This window comes from Sebastes fasciatus, chromosome 11 (genome assembly GCF_043250625.1).
Source record: "Sebastes fasciatus isolate fSebFas1 chromosome 11, fSebFas1.pri, whole genome shotgun sequence".
Taxonomy (NCBI): domain Eukaryota; kingdom Metazoa; phylum Chordata; class Actinopteri; order Perciformes; family Sebastidae; genus Sebastes; species Sebastes fasciatus.
Genome location: NC_133805.1, coordinates 33,622,367 through 33,648,285, shown reverse-complemented (window position 1 = coordinate 33,648,285; position 25,919 = coordinate 33,622,367). Strand labels below are relative to the sequence as shown.

General features: G+C 42.6%; 1 protein-coding gene across 7 annotated transcripts in view; it reads right to left on the bottom strand.

The window, feature by feature from the left end:
* The window catches only part of pard3ab (par-3 family cell polarity regulator alpha, b), a 336,764-nt gene that overhangs the window by 142,500 nt on the left and 168,345 nt on the right, over positions 1–25,919 (bottom strand). For 5 of the 7 annotated variants that reach the window (XR_012595967.1, XM_074652318.1, XM_074652320.1 and 2 more), the window contains 6 exons: positions 24,505–24,630; positions 20,782–21,200; positions 15,301–15,440; positions 13,549–13,677; positions 9,655–9,690; positions 5,415–5,462 (listed from right to left, as the gene is read on the bottom strand). Coding sequence is in view for 6 of the 7 variants with exons in the window: in XM_074652318.1 (XP_074508419.1) it covers positions 5,415–5,462; positions 9,655–9,690; positions 13,549–13,677; positions 15,301–15,440; positions 20,782–21,200; positions 24,505–24,630 (898 nt within the window). In the remaining variant the exon portion in view is untranslated. The remainder of the gene's footprint in view (positions 1–5,414; positions 5,463–9,654; positions 9,691–13,548; positions 13,678–15,300; positions 15,441–20,781; positions 21,201–24,504; positions 24,631–25,919) is intronic. The other 2 variants (XM_074652319.1, XM_074652322.1) reach the window with 2 other exon arrangements.

Below are 25,919 nucleotides of genomic sequence, written 5' to 3'. Positions count from 1 at the left end.
AGGCGACAGAAACGGAAAAACAAGTAGACGAGAACGACTAGATCAGGAGTGCCCAATACGTCGATCGCGATCTACCGGTCGATCGCAAAGGTAGTGTGGGTAGATCGCATGGCATTAAAAAAAAAAAAAAAAAAAATTTAAAATAGACATCAGCCTATCAGAGCAGATTGAGAACTGTCTGTCAGAGTTTGACAGACGCTTTCAAGACTTTGTTTTACTGGAGCCAGTCGCTACATTCATGTGCTACCCTTTTCGGGAAGATGCTGAGGCTGATTCACTTGCATCAAAAATTGCAACACTGTTTCACCTGAACTCATCTGGAGTGGAGGATGAGATTTTGACACTACAAGCTGACATTCAGCTTAAGTCCAGGGCTCATGGACAGTTCTGGAACTTACTCACAGAGGAAAAGTACCTCAACATGAGGAAATGTGCTACCTCCTTGACTGCATTATTCGGCTCCACTTATTTATGCGAGTCAGCCTTTTCCCACATGAAGATTATTAAGTCCAAATACAGTTCCACCTTGACTGATGATCATTTGGAAGTGTGCTTGAGGCTGGCTATCAGCAGCTACTGTCCGGACTATGCATCCCTGGCTGATTCCATTCAGTGCAAGTCATCAGAGTAAGGTAATGATAAAAAATGTACAGTTATATTGTACAATATGGGTTCATGCAGTTATGCAAGGTACACCAACATATATTGTACATATAAAGAATACTCAATATATTTATAAATAAATATATGTTTTGTATTTTTATAGTAGGTAGATCATTTTGACTTGGTCATTTTATAAGTAGCTCGCATGCTGAAAAAGTGTGTGCACCCCTGGACTAGATCATGAGCTTGGCTGTTTTAAAACACAGCATAGGTGATTACAGAGAACAGGAGGGGACTGATCAGAGCTTTAACAAGCTGAATGACAATAATAATGGGCAAGGCAAAAGCGTGTAAAACGCCGTTCTTGCTTTTGGCGTGTCATTTGTAAGTCATGTAGTCTGTACTGACTGCAATGTAAACACATCCGCGTAAACATGCTACACTCAGAGCTAGTGACGTAGAGTAAAAAGTGAGAAAGACTGCTTATGGCGGGCGGGTGGGGAGGTAGATGGGTCCAACAAACACAGGACTTCCAACCAGGAGACTGGTGTTTTATTTTGTCAGTAACGTTAGTAATGTTTGTGACGTGTTTTCTGCACTTACGATACGTCGTTTCCATATTAACTTATTTTGAGACCAACCATGACATTTTTCCTAAACCTAAGTAAGTGGTTTTATTACACGGCTTTGTTGAATACTCAATTCTGATTGGTCATGCACAGCGTTCATGCACCGCTCTACGGTCTGTTATGTCTTTATAGCAGACCGTTGCTATGTATAACAGACTGTTGCTATGGACGCAGTACCGATGTCGGACTCTGGCGGACCGTTTTTGTGTCAAATTATTGCTTTCTCAAGATGTGTTAGAAGCGGGATAATGTACAGCTAGCGGGTCATTGTTGTAAAACCCCCTTCGGGGCGATGTGGCACCGATGGTGGAGCCCGACGCCAGGTTTTAGGGTCAGGGTTTATTACACAACAATGACCGGCTCGCTGTACATTATCCCTTATTTGTTGCATAAACCTAAGTGAGTGGCTTTGTTGCCCCCTGCTGGTACTGCACTGTCAGACACCCATGTAATATTCATGCCTCGGCGAGGCAAAACGTGACACTGACACGCTATCCTCTGGTGGACAGGCAGAAAAATTAAACGCTTCAGCGTGATACTGAGTTGCCTGACGAGATGTCGGCTCCAATGCCCAGTTTTGTTAGCTGAAAGAGGACACAGAAAAAGGGATTTTGCACTGCTTAAATTTAAACTAAACACAACCTAAATCACTAGTGTGGATGCACGTTGTTTTCACATGTAGTATTCAACTCTATCTTCTTCCTCTTTATCTCCCACCCACTGCTTTCTGTCGCTTACCCATTCACTGCCCTCTTGTGTATTTTCTTACTACCTTCCCGTCTCTCACTTGCCTTCTACCCCTGAACCTCTCCCACTTTGCTCATCTAATGTTTGCCTCGCACCCTCAGGAGCCTCCATTCTTCTTCTTCTTCTCCAGTCAATGTTTAGCATTAAGTGAAATGAAAATCGCTCCTCATTTACACTTTCTTCTTATTCCCCTCCACGCTCACTTCTCTCCACCGCAGCGCCTGAAACGATTAGCGGGTTGGCGGCGAGCTCAACTTTGGCCAAACAAACCTGTCGATTTGATGGCATCTGAAAGAGCCGCTTGAGGGGAGTTTTTTTTTTGTAAAGGGGGGGGAGCGAGGGAGGGAAGGAGGGAGGGAAGGAAGGAGGGAGGTGAGAAGGAGGCAGTGAAGGGTGTAATTGGTCGAAGGAAGTCGGGCGTGGAGAGCATTGTTGGCTGCCTACTGTAGCATAATTTATCTCTTTTTTTATTCATACTCTCTCTCCCTCGCTTACTTACTCTATCACTACATTTACCATTCTCCCCCTCTCCCCCTTTATGTTCCTCTTCATCCCTCTCTCCCCTTGCCTTCTACACTATATGGCCAAATGTTTGTGGACACATGCAATCTCAATCCTCTTCTTCATCTACCACACTTCCTCTTTTTTCTGCTATACTCCCTTCACTTTATCCCTGTTTTTTTCCTCGATTCACCATCACTTGTCCTCACCTCCCCTTCTCTCTCTCTTCTCGACACATCTCGCTGGAGCTCCATGCTGATAGATCATGAATATCAAATACCTGTGGCACAGCATGGAGGAAGAGAGGAAGGCAGGTGTGTGTGTGCGAGTTGGTGAGTGACAGAGAGAGAGAGAGAGAGGAGGCAGGTCTGTATGCATCTATAGGTGGCTATGAGTCAGTACAAGCGCACAAAGCAGCGTGTGCGTGCACTCACTCAAATGTCATCCTCGTATACTGTGTATGTGCCCGCACACACCCCTTCACCTGCCAACACACACTACCGACACATGAAACGGTAGAATCGATTGACACACACACACACACACACACACACACACACACACACACACACACACACACACACACACACACACACACACACACACACACACACACACACACACACACACACACACACACACACACACACACACACACACACACACACACACACACATTCCCACTTCTCACTGGCTGTCCCAAAACCAATCAGCTGCCCTCTCTCCAGCTCCCTCTCCCTGTTGGACAGTCAAACACTATGTGGCTCGCTCTTTAGAGCTCCACAACCCACTAGAAACCATTTATAACCTCATCCAACCTCCAGCAATTACACCAGCAGCTGCTCCGTGTCGCTCCACGTATGTGTGCGCTAGTGTGCGAGTGTACCTATGTGTGAATGTGTGAGTGTGAAGTGCACCATATGGCTCGTGTGTTTTTCAGTTTGTAATGTGTAAAAGGCCTCAGTATAGTCTAGCTGTATACTGTGAGAGTGTGTGTGTGTGTGTGGAGTGTGCTGTATGGGTGGCTGTAATGTGTGTGTGTGTGTGTGTGTGTGTGTGTGTGTGTGTGTGTGTGTATGGGCCAGGTGGCAGCTTGAAACATCACTTTAATTAAGCCGGGAGAGCCTGTTCTGTGGTAGAACGGCCCTCGCTGATTGACTCGTATGTGTCACCGACAGGCCGCTACACAACACAGAAAAAGTATCGAGCCTGCTGCCACCGGGCTGCAGCCATTAATCACCGCGGCTAGCCTGTTGTGCTAATAATGATACAAAAGTTATGTAACTCCTGTAATGATTCCCTGTTATGTGGAAATCTACTGTGCACCCAACGCAGTGGTATTCAGATCCTGTACTTAAGTAAAAGCAACAATACTACGATGAAAAAGCACTCAATTATAAGTAAGCAGTGGTCCATTTACTTGGGGAAAGTACACAAGTATTATCAGCAATATGTACACAAGTATTAAAAACAGAAGTTCTCGTTAGGCAAAACTATTTATTTCTGAGTATTATATCCTTATACTGATGCTATATTACTGATGCATTAACATATGCAGGTTCTTAATGTTGTAGCTGGTCGAGGTGGTTATTGTAACTATTTTATATACTGTTTTATATACTAGCATTTACTTTTGGTTTCACACGGGACCTGAACAACGGTCTCCTGGGTGAAAAAGAGTATGTTTGACCCTTCCCCCGCAAAGTGGACTTTCTCGCTTGTTATTCTTGATATTACACCACCTAACTTTCAATAACGGTCGCTAGTTGTACTACATCACCTGCTCTGATCGAATGCAAAACGTCGACATTAAACATATCTGTGGTTTGCAGAAACGTACGATGCCAACATTTTCTCCCGACGACTGGGCTGATAAAATATGATATCTTATAAGATCATGATGTTTTGTATGTAAACATTCATAAATTGGAGTATAAAAAAGTACATTTCCATCTGAAATGACGTAAAGGAGCATAAAATACCAATACAGTCTTTACCGTAATGACACGCATGTATGATGACTGCACCTCTACAGTCGATGCTGTATTGATTTATCAATCTTGTAACATATGAATTGGGCTTCAGCATATACATTTAAATGAAAAATGGCATAAAAAAACTCTTTCCCATTGGTAGATGAACTGCTTATTATGTGACAATTATGCAAAACCGCATAATTTATTATTATGCTCAGATTGTTGTCCTTAGATTCTTCTGCACTATGTTGTTTTTCATCAGTTATGGTATATACAATTTATGCTGTATCATGAGCAGCCAACACATGTTCTGCTATGCTGAATGCTATATCATGCCATCAAGAAAGACCTTCATCGCAGCGTGCTAACAGATTGCCGTTTCACAACAGCTTTGTGTGCAGAGAGGAGAGGAAACATGTGATAGATAGCATCTTGGCACGGTGCTGCTGCTGAGCATTACCGCCGCCACCGCTGATGGCTTTTCAATATAGCATTGCCGTAATTTTCCATAAGCCCGTGTGACTAATGGCGTAAACAATGGAGCCGAATGTTCACGTTATGGGCCCATTATGGAACTATCAGGGCAGGCATGTAAAGACGGATGCCTTTGATCAGTGCTCTATTGTAGAAGCCAGGAGCGGGAGAAGAGGATTTGCGTCTTTAAGTGTGCCTTAAGTGCGTGTGTGTGTGTACGCGAGAAAGAGAGGAAGAATGGAGTGAAAAAGAGAGGTAACAAAGACAGAAACAAGAGACACAATGGAAATTAAAGAGAAGTGAGGGTGATGGAGAAAAACCCAACAAAGTGTTTTGTTTCTACAGACCATTGGCAAAGCAATGAATTGGTTAAATGACTCCCAGTCTATTTGTGAAGCCACACAAAGTATCTCATTTGCCTTTAGTGCCTTTTTCCCCATATGCAGCATAATGACCCAAGCTGGTGATGTCATGCAGCAGTTACCTCAATCAGCCAATGGGGTTTCACGGCTGTCGCGGGTTGCCTCGGATGCTGAAGGGAGCAGTGAAAGTCAACAAGTTAGACACAAGGGCCCCTTATGTACAGACCACGTAATGATCAATCAATGATGAGGCAATAAAATATAGAGTGAGCTGGCCAGATATTTAACATGGATGGTTAAGGATGTAAATGTAATGGCTGAAGGGGTTGAGAGAAACACAAATGCAACGTAGCATTGGTGATGAATCAAGCAGAGATTTGCGGTACAAAAACAATCACATGGAATGAGGGAAAGTTATATATTATTTTAAAGTCGAATACAACAAACTGTGTCATACGACTAATGACTACCTCGAGTGGACTGCTGCAAAAATGTGGGTGATTTTTGGGTCATTGGACCGATGTCAAGTTGTGAGTGCTTTTTTTCCACTTCAGTTGTTGCATTTTGTCTGCCGTGTAACCCTCGACAGAGCTGTCTCACAGGATGAGTCATGCCGTGCCAACCTTAAAAAAAACCTGACTGGAGTGCCGGCAAACCTGTGGGTTTGAAAGCTGCCCCCGTAATATATTATATTCTATGTTCTAACACAATTTTTATGTCATTAATTGCACTTTTCATAACTGTACAAAGAGATGAAAAATAGAAGGAATGATAGTAACAAAGTAAGCCCAGCATGCAACCTTGACTGAAACATGTATTCTTCTTGAACATCAACTATCTTTATTCAAGCTCTAAAAAGCCGACACATTTTTATGTGTGCACACAGATAATCTGTCTCATACACCGTTAGTGGCAATACCTACAAAAAGTTATATGCACTGTAATTCGTATATATCCAGCAAAATCAATGCGTATTTAATCCATGTAATCGTGAACCAGGAACTATAAAGAGTGACAAACGCAATTAGGAGGAGGTTGATATATTTGTCCCCTGACCAGGGGACAAATATATCAGACATATATCACACTCTGGACCAGAGTTTGGTTTGTCCGTTCTGGGCAACTGTAGAAACATGGCGGAGCAACATGTTCACATATACACTGTTCCTTTAAATTAGCATTTAACTTATTTATCAAACAAAATTGTTGGACATTTGCTGGTTCCATTTACTCAACTGTGAAGTTTGGTTGCTTGTTTCTGTTTTATATCATTATAAATTGAATACTTTTCAATTTTGGACTGTTTAGGACAAAAAACAAACAAACAATTGAAGGCATCACCTTAGGCTCTGGGAAGCTAATGTCTAGCATTCTTCAACATTTTCTGAAATTCTATAGACTCAAAAATAATTGAGAGATTAATAATGAAAATAATCATTAGTTGCCGCCCAACCTCTCAACATCCAATTATCTCTTCATCTACTGGAAAGGTATCTATTACATGAAAATGGATGCTTGTCCATTAAAAGCTGCCGTGTTGTGTTAGATGCACACCCTGCATCTAAAGCTGTGCACCACAGCCTCTGCTGCTGTCGCTGCTGCTGTTGTTGTTGTTGGCGGCGAGATGTTTAAAATGAGGCGCCGGACAACAGATAACATCTAAAAGGCACCGAATCCATTATGGCGGTTGATGTTCCGGGAAAGGGTGAGGAAAAGGAGAGAGACGCAACTGGAGGTTTGGAGTTGGAAAAGGGAGGAAAGGAGGGAGGTGAAGAAGAGACAGCATGGCCATGATGCGTTTCCTCAATCTATCTGGCTCTCAGCCCTGATGCATTGATTTTTAGGGAGGTAAACGTCCAAAATAAGAGAAAATTAATCAACTGCTTTTACTTCCCTAAATCCTTAATGGTGACCTGGGCAGCATTTTTACATTAATATTGGGGCAGTCAATCGATTAATATATTGAATTACCATTAATCACAATTAATCACAATTAATCGCAAATGAATCACATGCTTTTAATCTGTTCAAAATGTACCTGAAAGGGAGATTTATCAAGTGTTTAACACTCTTATCAACATGGGAGTGGTAAAATATGCTGCTTTATGCAAATGTATGTATTTATTTATTATTAGAAATCAATTAACAACACAACTACGACTATGACTTGCCCCAAACTGCATGTGATTATCATAAAGTGGGCATGTCTGTAAAGGGGAGACTCATGGGTACCAATGAAACCCATTTTCATTCACATATCTGGAGGTCAGAGGTCAAGGGACCCCTTTGAAAATATGCTGCTTTATGCAAATGTATGTATATATTTATTATTGGAAATATGCTCAAATCATAACATAACATAACATAACATAACATAACATAACATAACATAACATAACATAACATAACATAACATAACATGGGAAACTGCAGCCCAGCAGGCCACAACAGCTTGGGATTATCATAAAGTGGGCATGTCTGTAAAGGGGAGACTCGTGGGTACCCATAGAACCTATTTTCACTCACATATCTTGAGGTCAGAGGTCAACGGATTCCCTTTGAAAATGCCCATGCCAGTTTTTCCACGCCAAAATTTAGCGTAAGATTGGAGCATTATTTAACCTCCTTTGTGACAAGCTAGTATGACACGGCTGGTACCGTTGGATTCACTAGGTTTTCTAGTTTCATGTGATGCCAGTATCAAGTTGCGTTAATGTGTTAAAAAAATTAGCGGCGTTAAAACGAACTTGGGTTAACGCCTTATAATCGCGACAGCCCTAATTAATATATACACATTTAGTGTAGGTCTGCTTTAAAAACTACTGAAGCGTTGCCTTTATCAGTTCCAGGAAATATTGTCAGAAAGAAACACTTAACACAAACAGGGCTCCTGAGCAGCACTTAGCAGATGATCCAACCAGATGAACTTTCTGACCCGTGTTTAAATTACATTACTGAGAACAAATAAAAGGAAATAAAAGATAAAAATGTGATTTCTGTGCAAAGTTCTTTTGAAATATTCAAAACTCAAGTTCATCTCTCACTGCTAGTCGAGCTTGGGATGCCAAAGTACAATGCTGCCAAGGATGGCTGGCCAACTAATAATGTGACATTTAGCACAGTGTTGCCAGCTCTCACTAACAAAGCAGCAGTGGTAGAATGGCCCACACTCTGAAGGGCTGAAGGGATGATGCACGTCGTCACGTCTGAACTCGCATGCGCATGCGAGATGTGCCAGCTGCAGTCGCAATAATCGATGATGTGCTGCCGTAACGTTTCTGGATGATGAGGATCATCAACACAGCTGGCAGGTACGACCGCCAATCAAATTAACCGGCCAATTACGCTTCTAGCGCGCCGCGCAAAACGCGACCAATTACCTGCACTCGGCCAGATGTGAAGACGTGAAGTCGTCAGTTTGGTATGTAAATGGAGAGTTATGGAAATATGAAAAGTCTTTTTTTAATACCAGCAGTAAAGACAGATGAGCTTTAAACAGCTGCTGTGGTGGAGAACCTTGAGGGTGCCGTGTGACGAGCAGCGTTCAGGCCACAGAGACCGCACTGTAACCGTCGGAGACACCGTACATCCTGCTGAGAGCCGATTCTTCACAGAAGGTCGGTTCTCATACTAAAAACTGCATCTGCTGCCACTGCAGGGTACAATCCTAAGATTAGGAATGTTTATTTGCATTCAGCGCCTGGGTAATTATGGATATGATATATTAGGCTATATATGTCAAGTGCCTTTATTACAGATGGCATCATGCGTCAAAGTTTATGTGCACGTTTGGCACGGAGAGAGGCACAGCCAGCTCTGACTGCATTTTTTTTCTTTCTCCCCTCAATAAAGTAAAACACAAACTAAACAGCCTGTTTGTTATTCACCTCACACATCAGAGCGAGTCTGCTGCGAGACGGCCAAACTGACAACCTTATCCGCAGCCGACAAATAAAGCAAACTCCCAATGTGTTTCCACCTCCGCTGACAAATGCAGCTCTGAGGGGAGTGATGGAGTGAATTATTCTGCAGCGCGGCCTCAACAGTCCATACTGATGAACCATGAAATTGTGATTTGTTAGAGCAACTCTGGATGGAGATTAAAATTAGTGTTACTGACTAACATTTCTACGCACGACTAGTGACTTGCACTTTGATTAACCAGCTAGTTTAGTAGAGGAGCCTGAATGCATGCATAAGATATTGTTTTTTTATCCCACCATGCTGTGTTTTTCTAGCAGAGATTAATAGCATCCATGCAAACAGGCTAAATAAAGGAGTAGGAGCTGTTAAAGAGGAGGAGGTGGTGGTGATTTGGGGAAGAGGGTTTAATTGCAGGCTAGTGTTGGGGTGGAGTCTTACCACATCTCTTGGGCTTTGCATCTGGGGCTCAGCATTCTAGAGGATGGAGGGGGGGACAGAAGAACCACAGGTAATCAAGCAGACATATTTATTGACAGAGGCAGTGAATATTTCAGCACACAAGAAGCTGTGGAAGTTATGGATAAACGGAAGCAGTGTGATGAATTAATGAGGATGCAGGATATGAAAATGATCAATCCCAGCAGACAGATGGGCTGTGATTGCTGGGTAGAGTGCACTCAGACTGAACAGGAGACACCACAGGTGAATAGAGTAAAAAAAAAAAAACGGACATTACTGACATTAAGACAATTATTTGTTGTATTAAGTTTTCTGAAAATGTGTGTTTAAATATGAAAATGAGGCATTCTCTTATTAAATATGTGCTAATTTGCACATTTCCAGAACAGATATATGAACATTGGATAAAGCCAGGTTCAAAATTATTGTTTCATTTTGTTCACATATTAGAGTCAAAGGTTTTTACAGAGGGATTTCTTTAAAATTTTCGGCATGTTTTTAGGACCAAAATGTTCTATAAAACAGGCTATGAATGATAGATGAACAAACCCCGCTGTAAACACCTTCAGAATATAGATAGGAATGACACTGGAAAGTTCGGTGGATGTAAGTGCCACTGAAGTGGAGATTTATGACTCAGAGTCTGAGAAAAACCTCATTTTGAGAAAAGATTCCATACATTTTGCAAGACACTACAGGTGAATAAGGTAGAAAGGGCAGCACGGTGGTGCATGGGGGTGGGGGGGGGGCTTCTGTGTGGAGTTTGCATGTTGCACTAGTCTGAAAGAAAACATGTGATGGAAGTAAAATAGCCCAAAATCTAAAGCAATTGACCTGTGCATGAAGAACGATGTTTTTGCCTGTGATGTCTCCCCTTAAATATAAATGTGCGGGTCAAATGGTGCCTTCAAATGAAACTTGTGAGCTTGAGTATACAATATGCTTTGCATGAGAACACCGCTGCTAAGCAACATCAATATTAACTTTCCTGTCGGTGTCTAGAAGCCACAGAGGCTAACAATTTAGCAAGCGGGTAACATGATGCAGTAAATGCAAAGGCATAATGACAGAAGAGAAATATGAGGCTGTTGGGAATATCAACATTTTCCTCAGACATATTATAAAATTACGAAGAAAAACAATATACGACTAAAATCACAATATATTAACTTATTATGCACTGAAAAATTACCTTCTGACAACGTCAACAAACACGTCACAACTCGTAAAGCTTTCAGAAACTTTCCACTTACGAGGTCGTGAATACCATGAGAGGGGGGCGTACATATGGACTTTTCTCGTGAACACAGTAAACAGGACCCCATTTGAAAGCACCAAAAAAACAACTAGTTAGGGCAGGGCGTGGCACTTTTACAGTATCAGTTTGATTCTCTCTAATCAGCGTCCTCTTACTGTCTCAGCTGCTGTAATCCAGACAAGAGAAACTCTCCGTTCATCCAGATTGCTTTCAATAGATGAAAGTGACCGAGGTGAGCTCAAAGCAACAAGCTTTACAAGCAACAGGAAGTGATTCGTGTCTTCCTGAGCTTTGAAATAAAAAAAAACTCTGATCTGTGCGTTATTCACTGATGAATAAATTGCATGATGGGACGCTTTGACCAACATTTCATTTTTGCGAGTAGTGATCTTTAAACCTTTGCACTAAATTTGGTCTCTCTATAAACAGGCTGCCCTACTCAGGGTTGAAACAATACTACTGCAATATGTTCAGCATATTTCTTTAGGGGAAAATATTTGAAATTATACTTTGATTTAAAGCTAACAGTGTGCAAATATAATCTTCTAACAATCTGCTGCAAATTAACATCAATCAAAAATGAGGTAATTTAGAACCGTGCTCTTTCTCTTTCAACGCACATTAATGTGCAGTGCATTAATAATTGCATATTAGCACAGTAATAGCAATTTACATAGCAATCCCCTTTATTAAACCACCGTCTAGCATCATTATATGCTATTTGCAAGATTGATATGGTTTCATAAGAGTGATAAAATAGGTATTCCAGTAGTTAAAAGATCAGGTGAATTTAAGGTCTCTTGTTTTATACCTGCTGCATGCGCTAGCTGACCAAACGATTCAACAGCTGTCGAATTTATTTTTTTCATTACACTCCCATTAGGCTTAATATATAAGGCTTAGTAACTGCCATTTTTAATTCATACTTATGCGCCAAGAAAATGTGCTGTTTACTCTTGACTCTTGTTTTGTGATTAAGCTCATTAAGCCGCCTAGCTTGTGTTTTATAAGGTATGTTATTGCTATATTTTTGTTAACTGACATGCTGTTTTCGTCTCCCCTATCTCTAAAGCCCATGAGAGAATGCTTAGCCTATAGCTCACAGCTTCAGATAAAGACTGAAGCTGCTCATTTTGTGCACCGGACCCTCATCTCCCTCGAGTCCCATCTCAACCCTCTCACATCACCCTCTGCTGCTGATAACCACAGATCAAATAAATCCTGCCATCTAACTACCAACTATACGCAGAGTCAGCCGGACTCAAAGCACCCACTCTAATCTAAAGATGAGTATCGACCGGCGCGGCAGCTCCCCTCATCTAACTTCGCCCGTGGCGACAGCCAAGCCAATAGCCCCCTCTGCATCCCTTGCTGTGATAATTGTCACCAATCAGCCATTTGATTGACACCACTTGCAAGCGAATGGCTGCTTGTGCCCCTAATGGCCCCGGTGACGGCTGAGGGTGCTGGGAGAGACCATTTTTATGACGACAGAGGGGGGGATTTAAGGCCGTTTGGTGCCATAACTCATGTTACAACTCGATAAGGCGTGTGTTAAAGCCAGCGAGCGGGGGCTAGAGAGATAGCAGAGAATCATTGACCGCCGCTGTGGAGTAAACACCGATGTGATTTAAAGCCTGCTAACGCTGAGAAAAAAAAAATACACTTAAGCCTCAGTGTTCTGCATATGAGCTCACGTCCTTATCAAACAACTTTGAGGTAGCTCCAGATGCGCGGTAAATCAAACCTGATTTTTCTGCAAAGATAATTAAGTAGAACATCTGGCATCATGTAAAAACACAACCTTTGAGGAAAACAAACAGTGGTAACAAACGGACCGACTAAATTAGCAAAGGTTTGCATGAATTGCTGAAGTTACAAGCTGTGAGTGGCATCTGTCCAGACTGACTGACAAAAAAACAGCACTCGAAGATTTGTACTGCCGTTTGTGTGGTGTAATGTGTGAGGATTTTCGCCTGATTGATATTCAAGCCAAGTGTGTTTCTCCACTCTCTGCCTTCTACCTGCCCTGCGTCTGTCTGTTCATCCCCACTTCCATCAATCTAGCGAGTCAGCTCGGAGGCAAAACACAGCGAGAGAGAGAGAGAGAGAGAGAGGGAGAGATGGAAATGCAGAGACGGAGAAGGTAACCTAACAAAGCGAGAGAAAGAAAGGGAACTGGTGAATGAGAATGAAAGGAGTGGGACGGGGATGGGTGACAGATGAAGAAAGACGGAGTGAAAGCGAGGGAAAAGGAGAGGGTGAAGGAGATAAAGAGAATAGATTGAGCTCTACAGGTTTCCTCTGAGGCTAGCTCGGTAATAAGAGAGGAGTGCGGCGACGGAGCGGGACAATCAATCTGCATGCTCGGCTAGCGTGTTGTGTTAGCTGGGAAATGAGAAGACAACACGGCACTCAGCGCGGGGATTAACGGCACTCGTGACAGCACAAGAGTACACACAGACACACACTCATAATCTATACTTATCCATGCATGGGGAGTCATATATATATATATATATATATATATATATGTCATGACGTGACATGTGTAATGCTGACAGGATGACGAGTTGAAGGAATGTTCTGATGGAGGTGGAGGATGACAAACGTACCACTTCTCTGGAGAGGAAAGTCTCCTCCTGCCGTAGAACCAGCAGCCCCACAGCCCCGCCCATGGGCGTGGCCCTGAGCAGAGACACCACCTCCTCCTGGGTCCGCCCGTTCAGGTCCACGCCATTCACCTGAGCAGGAGACACAGGGACTAGTTCAGTTCTAAATAGACTGCATGCGTTTGCTTATTGAGGCCAACAGTGACGGCCCATTTTTTGAAAGGCTCCAGTTCTGGAAGTGAATTTTCATTCACTGCATTGATGTTTCAGAAAGTCCTTATATAAAGAGATTTAGGCATGGAACCAAGCCAACCAGCTACGAGATGAATCGTGACCATAAAACATTTGGTTTCGAAGCAAACAAAAAAATTGGAAAATGGAAAAAAAGGCTACAAGACTGTGCATATAATTATTTTTAGAGTGAAGGAACTTCTCGTCCCATAAACCATTGCGAATGGCAACTCGCCGCTTCTGGAAACTCCCGAAAAACGTTTAAACTAACCGTCAATCCAAAATGAAGACAGATTCACCAACTGCGTGCCTTTTTTACCATGTACTATATTAATTCATGGAGCTCTGCAAGTCACTGCATGTTCTACAACACTGTCGGGCACCTATTTCAGAATAAAAGCCTTGTGTATTCAAATGAAGGAATTCTGTCCACAGAAAAAACACTTGAGGGCTTTTATTTTGAAATGAAAGCAGGAAGTGTTGATTTAAAAACAAGTCTTTACTTTTTTTCATCTCCGTAACATTTCCTACAGATACAGACATTGAAACTGTAGTAATATTACTGGTACAATGTCAAAATACTGTCAATAGATCACTTTCACTGTCTGTTGTTGCTGGGAACCGCGCGGCTCGCGTCAAAAATAGGCGAGACCTCAAATCTTTAGAGGAGACGCAGCTGACACGCAGCCTAGACGCGCGTGAGACAAGTAAGAGAGAAATAAAAAACCACGCGCTTTTGACGGTCCCAGTGTGGACGAGGCTTTAGGATTATGGGTAGTGCAGTACTTCTCCATGATATGGCAAATAAAACATTTTTTTTTTCTTAAAACAAGGCTGATATCATACAGACTTGTGGCTTCTACAGGAGCATTTACCATCGTTTCACAATCTCGTAGATCGAGTTAAGTCTACCTTGGATGGTTACGACATTATGGCTAATAATCAAATCCTCGATTCAGAATATGAACGGGGTTTTCACTTCCCGAACCTCACTGTTGAGCTCTATTGCAATGTTTTAAAATATAAAAATATATATAAATACTTTTTTTTTTTTAACAAAGTTGTTGTCAAATACAGTGATTAACTAGTCATTTCATCACTAATTTGAAAAAAAAGTTTAAAATGAGAAAAAAATAGAGCTGTGGATCTAAGGATTCAAAGTTTTGTGCAATAACCTCGATTAATAGATTGAGTGTTGCACACTCTAATCCTTTATGGAAATGGTTTGCAAGGTGGGATAACGCAACTTCAAAAGCTGTTCCGACTTGCGACACAACAAGAGTATGAAAATATGTTCTTTGATTTGATTCCAGGATGCTAAATTTAAAACATTATATGGAAATTAGTTAGTCACACTTTTAATTCATCAAAAATACCTGTCATCTGTTGGATTTAAAGTATTAGTACATGTGGGGTCTGCATGCTGTGACACATATTTCACCATCATAGATCACATTGAATGAATACATCAACTCCTGCATACACATGAAACGCTGTGTTACAGTATCACTTTCACTTTCTCACCTCCAGCAACCTGTCTCCTGCCTTGAGGCGGCCATCTTGGATGGCAGCTCCCCGAGGCAGAATGTTCTTCACGTAGATGGGTGCCGAGCCGCCGATGGGGACGTCCCGGGACGTTATACTGAAGCCGAGACCCTCGGGACCTTTGGGAAGAGAGAAGTAAAGGAGGAGGAGGTCTAATGATGGAATCTGGTTTGATCTTGAGGCACAGGCTGAAGCTCCTCTACTCCCTCTGCATCACTGCAGCTCCAGCTACTGTGAATAAATTCATGCTGTGTTCAGCTGGCGTTGATCAGTTACATCATGTAGTTGGCTTTGCAGTATTTAATCAGTAGCATGTCACTATGTTGGGAAACAAAGAAAAACCTCGACAAACAGTCCAATCTGTGCTTACAAACAAGAGTTGGGTGATTGGATGAATTTATTAGCCGAGTATATCGCTGGATGTTTTATTTAGGGGGAGATTTTTGTCATTTTATTTTTGCTAATTTAATGGTCGACCTCCGATGTTTGAGTGAGAGCAGATGCTCAGCTGGGTACCTCACACACACCTGCGCGAACAATAGCCGGTTAACATATTAACATATCGCCCAACCCTATTACAACCTTGACTGCTAATTTCATGGGTGAAACGTTGAAACCAACCAACTGCTGTTTATCAAGTTTATTTGAGTTCACCAAAGTTGAACTATTCAAATTTGAGCCATAGATGAGTTGCTCAGTCTGGACAGTGCTAACCATTGACACAACGGAGAGTCCAAAATGTAGAAAGCTATCTTATTGGCTGTGTTGTTCAACATCCTTCCTTCCTCTCCTTCGAATGGGAAGCGACACTATTAGAGCTTTATTTTCTGTATCCGTTTTAAAACGAACAAACCACTGCGCAACCAACAAGTAGTCCGACCGAGTGTCCAGTACCACCTATTTGGAGAGAAGATGCTAACGATTCTCACTCTACTTTCTAAAGTAACCTGGTACTTGCGTTACCTTGCACTTCAGCTGGATTCTCGTGATGCCACGAGATCACGCGTGAATTGAGGGATCACATATCACACGACAATCCATCTTGTCAGGCTTCAAGTAATGCGTTTGTGTACAGCAAGCCAGATCACAGACCAATCGGCGTCCTGTGAGGAGCTACATGGCAGCTACGGGCGTGGCTTTTAGGTGTGTGTTTCACGGCAGGGAGAGGAGACTGTTCGTTCTAAAGAATAATGGCGGCTCCTGAAGAGGTTAGCGAAGGCTTTTTTTTCGATGGTAAAGATGTTTTCGCTCTTCTCCCGACTGGCTCCGGCAAGAGTTTGATTGACAGATGGTTTATCTAATCACCCGCCAAGTATTTTTTGAAAGTGCCTGCCCTTTTCCAAACAGTCTCCAATGACGGCTTGTCAGAGGGTTCTGTGTAACAAACCATCTAGCGAGTCAGGTTAGTACTTATGAACAATATACAATATCTTTAGATGATCTTCTTAATCTGTGGCCCCGTTCAGACCTGGTATTAGCATGCGTCCTCAGTGATTGGATCACAAGTGGACAGCTTTAAGTACAGGTGTGAACGCACTCAAGACGCATTGAGGACGCATTGAGATCGGATCATTCAGACCACATTCAGAGGTGGTCTGGGCCACATATGGCCACATTCTTTTAGCAGTGTGTACGCGAATGCGTCCTGGGCCACATTAAGGATCGCCTACCCAACTGACATCCAGCTGGGATCCGCGCCCTCATGTGAACAGACAGGCAGACACGGGCACTTGACAGCATGGAAACGGCCTCTGTGTTCTACTGTATTCTGTCGGTACAACTGAATTTTATTAAAATATATCTTGTTTATAGGCTTACATATCAGACTAGGCACAGGAACTGCTTTATTATCATACTGTCGGAGATGTGACACTGTTTTTGTTCCGCTGCTTTGTGCGGAGCTGACACCCGACCAACCGCCTGTTCTCTGTCCTCCCCGGATCTCTGGAGCGCTGTGCCCCGCTGTTGTCTGGCAAAAAGCAGCGTGTCGGCGCGCCGGTACAATAACCTTTTATTTTGATGTTAATACAATGTACCAGAATTCATGAATATGTAGGATATTAATACGGACATTCCTGTAATATAACGTCACAACAGCTGCTGTATTAGCCGTGTGTTTACTAGGTGTTTATTTGCATATAGAGCGGGGAAGTGAGATCGGATCACAAGTGGTCACTGAAGACGCATGTGGAGACGCATTCTAATGCCAGGTGTGAACAGACGTACTTAAAGCGGTCCATTTGTGATCTGGTCACTGAGGACGCATGTTAATACCAGGTCTGAACAGGGCCTGTATTTATGTGGGCGGATGTGATTTTGTTTGTGTACATTTGCAAGTTTTGCCTACAGCCCCCTTCAGATTATATATCATTATGAACCATTAGGAACACAGGCCTGTATGTCAACAATAACAGACAAACAATTTCCTATAGTTAAGCAAGTTAAATACAGGAAATTAAGAGAAACGGTGCATCCGCTCAGCAGAGAGCACAAGAGAGATTTATAGTGAAATAATAAAAGCAGGATAATATTGTGAGGAAAGACAACTTAATGCTTTTAAAGTAGGAAGTTTGGTGATGTAATAATTACATGTAATTACATGGTGCCAGTAAGTAAGTTCAGCCTGAAGACTTTTAAGCCTGATATTTAATTGAAGCCAGAAACTGAAAAAACAACCTGTGGTGAGAACATATTACGCTGTCTAGGGTTAAGAGGAGGGTGTCATTGTTTTATTCCAGCACGTCCACCTATGTCAACATGCTGATGATCAGAACACTTAAGTCTGTTCATTAAGCATTACACCTGACCTCTGATCACCGTACTTCATGTATGCGTTTTAGAGAAGAGACTGTTCCGAATGACATTGTCTGTAAGGCCGTAAAACAAAGTTAATATAAAAACAATAATGAGCATCCTTGCTGTATCAGAGTACTGGCCCTAATCCTTACTGTCTTGCTGAGCTGATGCAAAGAACAGCAGAACACTTAGCTATTCTGTTTCACATCCTCTACCTAATCCCCCTACATTGATGAGCCAATCAACTTCCCGCAGGCAGACGAGGTGCGGTGTTATAGTCACCGGTAAATGCCTGTGGTGCTCCTGGCTTTAAACAGGGAGGAGGATCTTTAAAACTCCCATTAGCTTGATTAAAACATACCTAAGCAATTTCCTGTGCAGAGTGGGATTCTTTGATTGATTTTGATATTCCCCGGGATTTGCGACGAGACCGGTGTCTGATTCGAGCGCATCAACAATGCGGGGAGTTTAATCTGCGCTCAAAGCTGTGGGCTTAAGTCGGTACTCAAAACAACACAGATGAGCCAAACAGCCTCTTGGGAGTCGCCGTTAATCCCCGCAAATGTCTGCTCCAACAACAGCAAACAAAAGGTGGAATGAGGAAAGATAACATCTTTTGACTGAGAACATTACAGATCTCCTGGCACATCATGCACAGAACGCAGTGTGTTTTTTTCTGGGTATTATGACCAAGCAGAGATGTGAGAGTGAGGAGAGAAACATAAGACAGAGGAACAAGTGGAAATAGCCATCAGCCGGGATGCAACAGCCAGCTGGGTGTTTTTATGTTTTATGTTCTGGCTTGATTTCAGCCCCGAGAGAGGGAACAGATTTGGGTGAAAACTTCAACGGGCATATGGTGCAGCCCTGTCAGAGTCTTTGCCGTGGCATTTGACAGCACACAGGCACCAGCGGCTGCTTAGCAACAAGCTCTCTGGCCCTGAGACCTGGCACCGACACCTGGTATCCTGTTGGCGGAGGTTTGCACCACCTGTGCCAGCTGTCAGTCAAAGCCTATACTGAGGAGGTGTCACCAAAGTTTTATTCCCAACAACATCGCCTTTCGTTCTGTGTGTTTCCACCTCCCCGATTCTGTTTACTGGACCACTGTTGGCTGCTCACATCAGTATGCTAAACTCTACATGTTTCTAAGCCTGTTGCATCATTGTTCAACATTCTGCCTGCTTCTGTGTCTGCGCCATTCCTCAACAAATGGTCTCTACACTTGTTCTTGATGTGCCAGGAATGGGGAAATTGCTTGTTTATTTAGTTGGAATGGAAACGCTAGGAACATACACAGCATCCCTCTCTATTTTTCAAAGCCTGATGAATGCAAAAGCATGAGGGAAGATTTTCACAGACCGTCTGGAAAGAATTAGACGATATTTGAAAAACAAATATGATGCAATACATCACGTAGGGACTGAGATGTTTCCCACAATAACGATGAAGAACTTTTCTGATAATGGAAGATCCAAATGTGTTTCTACAGTAGTTTGAAGCGAAATGCAAAAAACACGCAAAACTGGGAGAACTTTGGGGTCTTACATCACTATGTTAGTCAGTCATTGGCTGCCTGTTGCAGGAGATTCACAAATTTGCCTCCTCAGTCATTTAACTATTGTAAATGATGCCCTTTGTGTCAAAACATGACTCGACCAGTTGCTTCTTTCTAGTGAAAAGTGTGAAGTTAAAGGGACTGTATGTTATTTTTTACAAATATAAATGTTTTTTGATAATTTTTTATTTCCAATGTGTGAACAGGTTGTAACCTAACCTTCCGCGACTTTCTGGGTTTCCTCTATCAGCCCGTAGACTGCTTTTAATGTGAAGAATGCAGGCCTGTTTTTCTTGGAAAATCCAAGGGATATGATGTCATGCGTGCTCGCGAGTGCCGTTACTCTCTTCAGCTCCTCTACAGGGCCAACAGTGTGTAACCATTGCTAACATTCGGTTAGAAATGGAGTCCGAAAAAAAAAAAAAAAAAAAATTAGATCTAATGAAGCACGTCTCGTAAAACAGGAATGTGACCTGGTGACGTCGGAGGAAAACTAGTGTTGTGGGAGTGTGTGTGGACGTGGGAAGTGATGCGAGAGAGAGAGAGCGGCGGCGCGTGTGTGAGAGTTAGTTTAGCTTTGAGAACGTCAAGTGAATGTATACGGTTGAAGTTGCAGTTTGGGTAGAAATAAGTGCTGCAGCTCCTCACGACCATCGTCAGTTTCACGTGTCTTTTTTCCCTGCTGCTGAGTGGAGTGACGGGGGTTAACTCCGGAGCGAGTACCGTTATCGACTCCGGCCCAGGAGACCAAAACTACGGTGTCTCCCTTGTGCCTTCTGAACACGATCAGGTGGCTGAAGTAGGAAAAGTTAACACTAGGATCAACATGGGCCGGGCCTTCGATTCATGGAGAGACCTCAGTTTGGTCAGCTAACATTACTGCCAAGCAGGTGAAATATAGTGATATTGTGGTTTTAGCTGCTCGTGTGTTTCGTCTCACTGTTTTGACCGATGCTCGCTCACATCTACCAATAGGACGCCGATTGTCGTTGACTTAGCAGCCACAGGTCTCACTGTCAATTTCTGATTCTCACATAAAGCCCCTTAAAGTTAAAACACAGACTCTCTGGGCACTAAAGTAGTTTGTCCCATCTTCTCCACCTCACCTTTCTTTAGCTGGATGTTGAGCCTCCTCCCGACTTTTTTGGTATATCCTGCTGTTGGCGTGGCGTTTAGCCCCCTCTGAGGCGAGGGGGTGTGTCCCGTTGGCGGCTTGGCTGCCGAGACTCCCGGGTGATTCAGAGGGGGGTAGCCGTCACCAGTCGGGTCTGGGTGAGCGTGGGATTGAGGATGTGAATGGGAGTGTGGGTGTGTTTGGGAACCGTGCCGGGACATCCTGTGCGGCGCGTGGTCCACGCCGGAGACAGTGCTGCCGGTCAGGGAGTCAGGGCTGAAACGGCCCGAGGCGTACGCCGGGTTCCTCTCGGCGTGGGACAGCTGCTCGTAGTGGGCCTTCATGGACGACGGCACCACGTGGAACATGATGACAGGAGAGCGCATGGCCTGACGGAACATGTTCTGAGCTCTGGGATGGAAAAGAGAGGGAGGGAGAGATTTGAAAGGAGGATGAGAGGAAGAGAGAGGGATTTCAGCCCTAAATACTTCTCTCAGCAACTGTTAACACAGTCTTGTCTGCACAAACTTGCCCAGTGAAGCAGCCTGATGTTTCTCTCTCTCACACACAGCTATATAAATAAAATCCATCTTCGCCCACCTGAACATTCTGACATGTTAATTAATACTTATTGCCAGCATGAGCGGCTCTAAAAAGAGACCGAACCCTCCCCGACAGCTCCATCACATAATCCCCTCATTTGGCTCCAGATGAAGGAGACCTCTATCCGTCGGATAGTTTGCAGAAAATCCTCTTTTAAACCCGCTTTCGGCGTGAGCTCATGTACAGTAGGTGTGAATGGAAACTTATGTTGGCTGTCAGCACCCTGTAACAGCGGAGCCTGGTTAGCACCACCTGTTTCAATAAAGCAGGCTTTGGTATGGCTCTTCCCTTGCCGCCCCCCCTGACAGCTGCACAGACGTTCTGGAAAATGCCGGGGCCCCAGAATTCCTACGGCTCCCCCGGCCCCCTGAATGACAACTAAAACGTGGCCCCCAAGAGAATTTGGTTGTGAAATTCCAGGACCATTTTTTCCCAGCCACTAATAACCTCCCCTGTGGGTCTCGTCTCGGCATCTTACCATGTCAGGCTGAATTGAGTGGCAGACAAGATGTAATGTGTTAAATAACAACTGTTGACGCTCTTGTAACGACACTATCTATAGAGGACTTATTCCCGTCCATTACATGACTCATGGCTCAACAGCACGGTTGGTTGGGACACCATAACCTCAGAATCTGGGATTTAAGATTCATCCAAATTATTATTATTATTTCTCACAAGTACTCACAGTGACAGATACTGACTTAACTTAACTTTACAATGATTTGTGCAATAATTTATCCGTGCAATAATCTGACATTAATACTGCATTTAAACTGAACATTTCAAAATGTCTTAAATGTTTAATAACCATTTGTTAATCATTAATAAATACTTAATATTGTATATAGAATGTTATAATGTGTGGACAATAAACTGATAATAAATATTTTACTAATGCAATCTCAATGTATGCTATGATACATTCACATACAATTATTTCATATTACACAAACTAATAATAAAATAACATACATTATAGCATTACTAATAATTAGTAAACATTAATTATCATTTAATTGTTTAATAGAAAAATAAATATCAACTAAGTCCAATTAACTATCAATTTATCATTTATTAATGATGGTTATTATAAAGTGTTCACACTGTTTGATGTCCATATTTGTACATTTTTATTTTTATTATTAATTTATATCTGCAAATATTGTTATATATAGTAGTATTATGTACATAAATTCCATTTTACATGCTATTTTATTTCTTCTTTCTTTCCATTTTTTATTTCTTTATGTATAAGAGCAGCTGTAATGTTCCAATTTCCCCCGGGGATTATTATTATATTATTATTATTATTATTATTATATATGTGATAGCTTTGGTTTAATCGCCTGGCGTTTACCTACAGTAGATTTCTTCCTCCACTTCAATACAAATGAAACAAGTAGTCCCTTTTTTTGGACTGCATGTTCTTAGTATTATCCAGAATACAGGGACAGCTACTGAAGTGAAACTCCATTGTGTTGGAGTGGAGATTAAAATGTAGATGAAAATCTCAGAGATAAGACATTTCAAAGCCTCAACAAATAAAACCAAAACTATCTGCATGGCTACATACTAGCTAGATAAGAGGCAAGTGGAAACTATATACAGTCAAGTGTGGCTTTACAGATCAGCCATAACATTAAGCCCACTGACAGGTGAAGAGAATAACATTGACTATCTCGTTACAATGGCACCTGGCAGTGGGGTGGGGGGTTGGGGGGGGCGGGGGGTATATTAGACAGCAAGTGAACATTTTGAACTTTGAACTTTGTGTTGGAAGCAGAAAAAATGGGCCAGTGTAAGGATGTGAGAGACTTTCACAAGGGCCAAATTGACTCGGCCTCCAAATACTCCAGATCTCAATCCAATGGAGCATCTGTGGGATGTGCTGGACAAATGAGTCCGATCCACGGAGGCCCCACCTCGCAATTTACAGGACTTAAAGGATCTGCTACTGACGGCTTGGTGCCAGATACCACAGCAGACCTTCAGAGGTCTAGTGGAGTCCATGCCTCGACGGATCAGGGCTGTTCTGGTGGCAAAAGGGGGACCTACTCAATATTAGGCAAGTGGTCATAATGTTATGGCTGATCGGTGTATATATATATATATATAAAATATATATATATATATACACACCGATCCACCATAACATTATGACCATCTGCCTTTATATATATATATATATATATATATTTTTTTTATTTTTTTTCTTATTTCTTTAATAATTTGGGTGAACAGACCCTTTAAATTACTGCATGTAAAGTCCCATGAGACAGAAATGCATCATCATAATACACCTATGTGTGTGTGTGTGTGTGTGTGTGTGTGCATGTGTGTGTGTGCGTGTGTGCGTGCGTGTGTGTGTGCGTGTGTGTGTGTGTGTGTGTGTGTGTGTGCATGTGTACTGTAGGTGGTTCTTTGCATAATAGTTGCCTTATATGTACAGTATATCACATATATATAATGAGGTTGAAACCAAACATTAGTATACATTTATGCTGACAGGTGAGAATCAGATCAGACACATATACTGTATACGCATCCCTGGATTTCAGGAATTGTATTGAGCAGGTAACATTCTATACGCAGCATGGAAGCATGCACACAGCATGTATAGAAAAGAGGGAGGGGAGTTAGCAGGTGGGTTTGGTTAGGAAGGTTAGGAAAGTGTGTGAACAGAGCTGAAAAAGCAGAGGCTGTGAATGTTAGGAGCCTTATTCCCATTCCTTCCAATGGAAGGAGCGAGAGAGAGAGAGAGGTGTTACAACGGTAGTCCAGCGGAGCTGCTGCTGAAACACAGGGGAATACAGGCTGAGAGGATTGCAGGGTGACCGCTTCAGCGATTGAGAGTGCGACCTACAGGAGTTAAATAGGGAAAGGTTAGCTTAGCACAGTGACAGGCTGTGTGCACTGGCAGCAGGAGTGCAGAGAGGAGGCTCACGAAGGCATGAGGAGAGAGGATAACAGCAAGAAGGAGAAGAAGGGTTTAGGACTGGAGGTATTAGACGAGGGGAAGAAGCCAAGGTCCCAAAAAAAAGCCAAATCACACATGAACACCAGGGACCACCGGAGCTCAGCAGTGGTCTCCGGTGAGCTGCTGTCTTACTGTTCAAAGCGGATGTTTCGCAGGTCTCCGTTATTGATACGGACGATGCAGTCGTTCTCCAGGAAGAGGCCCTGCTGCTCGGCCTTGCCCCCCTTCTCCAGACGCTTGACCAACAAGCCAAGAGTCCTGAAAAGGTTCAAAAGTTCATGTCAACAAGATGCAAGAGGACGTCTGTGGATTCAATGTGGCTGCTTTGCTGTAGCTGAGGTAGAGAGTGCACTATAGTATGATATGTTGGAATTATAACAGTGACTTTCTTTGAGGACAAACTCTGCTAAAAAGACAGTGTGCGGAATAAAAAGAAAAATCTCCTGTACCCGTCTGCGTCTAGTGGTGTAATGTAATAGAATAATAACACTTTGTTACAAAACTCAAGTATTTCTTGGGAGTATATGTACTTTACTTGAGTTATTTTATTTCTGCCAACTTTCATTTTTACGCCACTACATTTCCTGAAAAAAATATACACTTTTACTTCAATACATAAGCATCTTTGTTACTCGTTACTAATACAAGCAAGCAGGTTTGGCGAATCGGTGGTCCTAGCTTGCAAGTTACATAATTCACGTGACGGGCAAACAAATTGCTCTCAAAGCCGTAGTTAAGTTTCGATTTCCGCTCAAGTTCAGGCAGACTGCATGTCAGATCACGCTACACGCAATTTGCGACCACGAGGGAAAGAAAAAAACTGGATTTTGTTCTTTAAATCCTTTAATGTGAAGACCTAATTTTGTAATGTAGCTTCCATTTTTAAGGTGGTGAACATGTTAAGAGGATTTAAATTCTGACTTGCTTGCTTTTTGATACTTGATTACAGTAAATATCAGATACTTTTAAGACGTTTACTCAAGTGATATTCTCAAAGATGGCTTTAACTTCTACTAAAGTAATTTTCTGGTTAGATATTTGTACTTTTACTCAAGTGTGGCTTTAAGGTACTTCATCTACCACAGTCTGTGTCTCTAGTGGCTCACCTGTCAATCCCTAAAGGCTTCTGAAGTTCACCCGAAGTCTTTGATGCCTTTAAAGTCTTTGTATTTTTGATCAAATGCTTTGTTGTTCTGTGGCTTGCTTTATTTCAACCTACAAAAATCTTGAATACAAAGATCCCCACGGTCAGGTGGCTATCCAACAATCAGTGTGTGCGACGTTAATGACACGCTTTTCCGGTAAAAAAAGAAAAGAAAAAGAAAGCGCAGTGCCTAATTGCTGCCTGTGCTTTACCATGCGGTACTTGAAGTGAGCGTACAGTGTGGTCCTGTCATTTGCATCATCAGTGTACCAATGAGGCTTACGAGAGAAAGCAGTCCCATCACATCAGGGTGCTTTAGAGGCTGTGTGGGGGAGGCATCTATTCAACGGCAATCAACTCGCCTGTAGCTCTGCCGGGGGTCGACGCTTCGCAGGTGTTCATT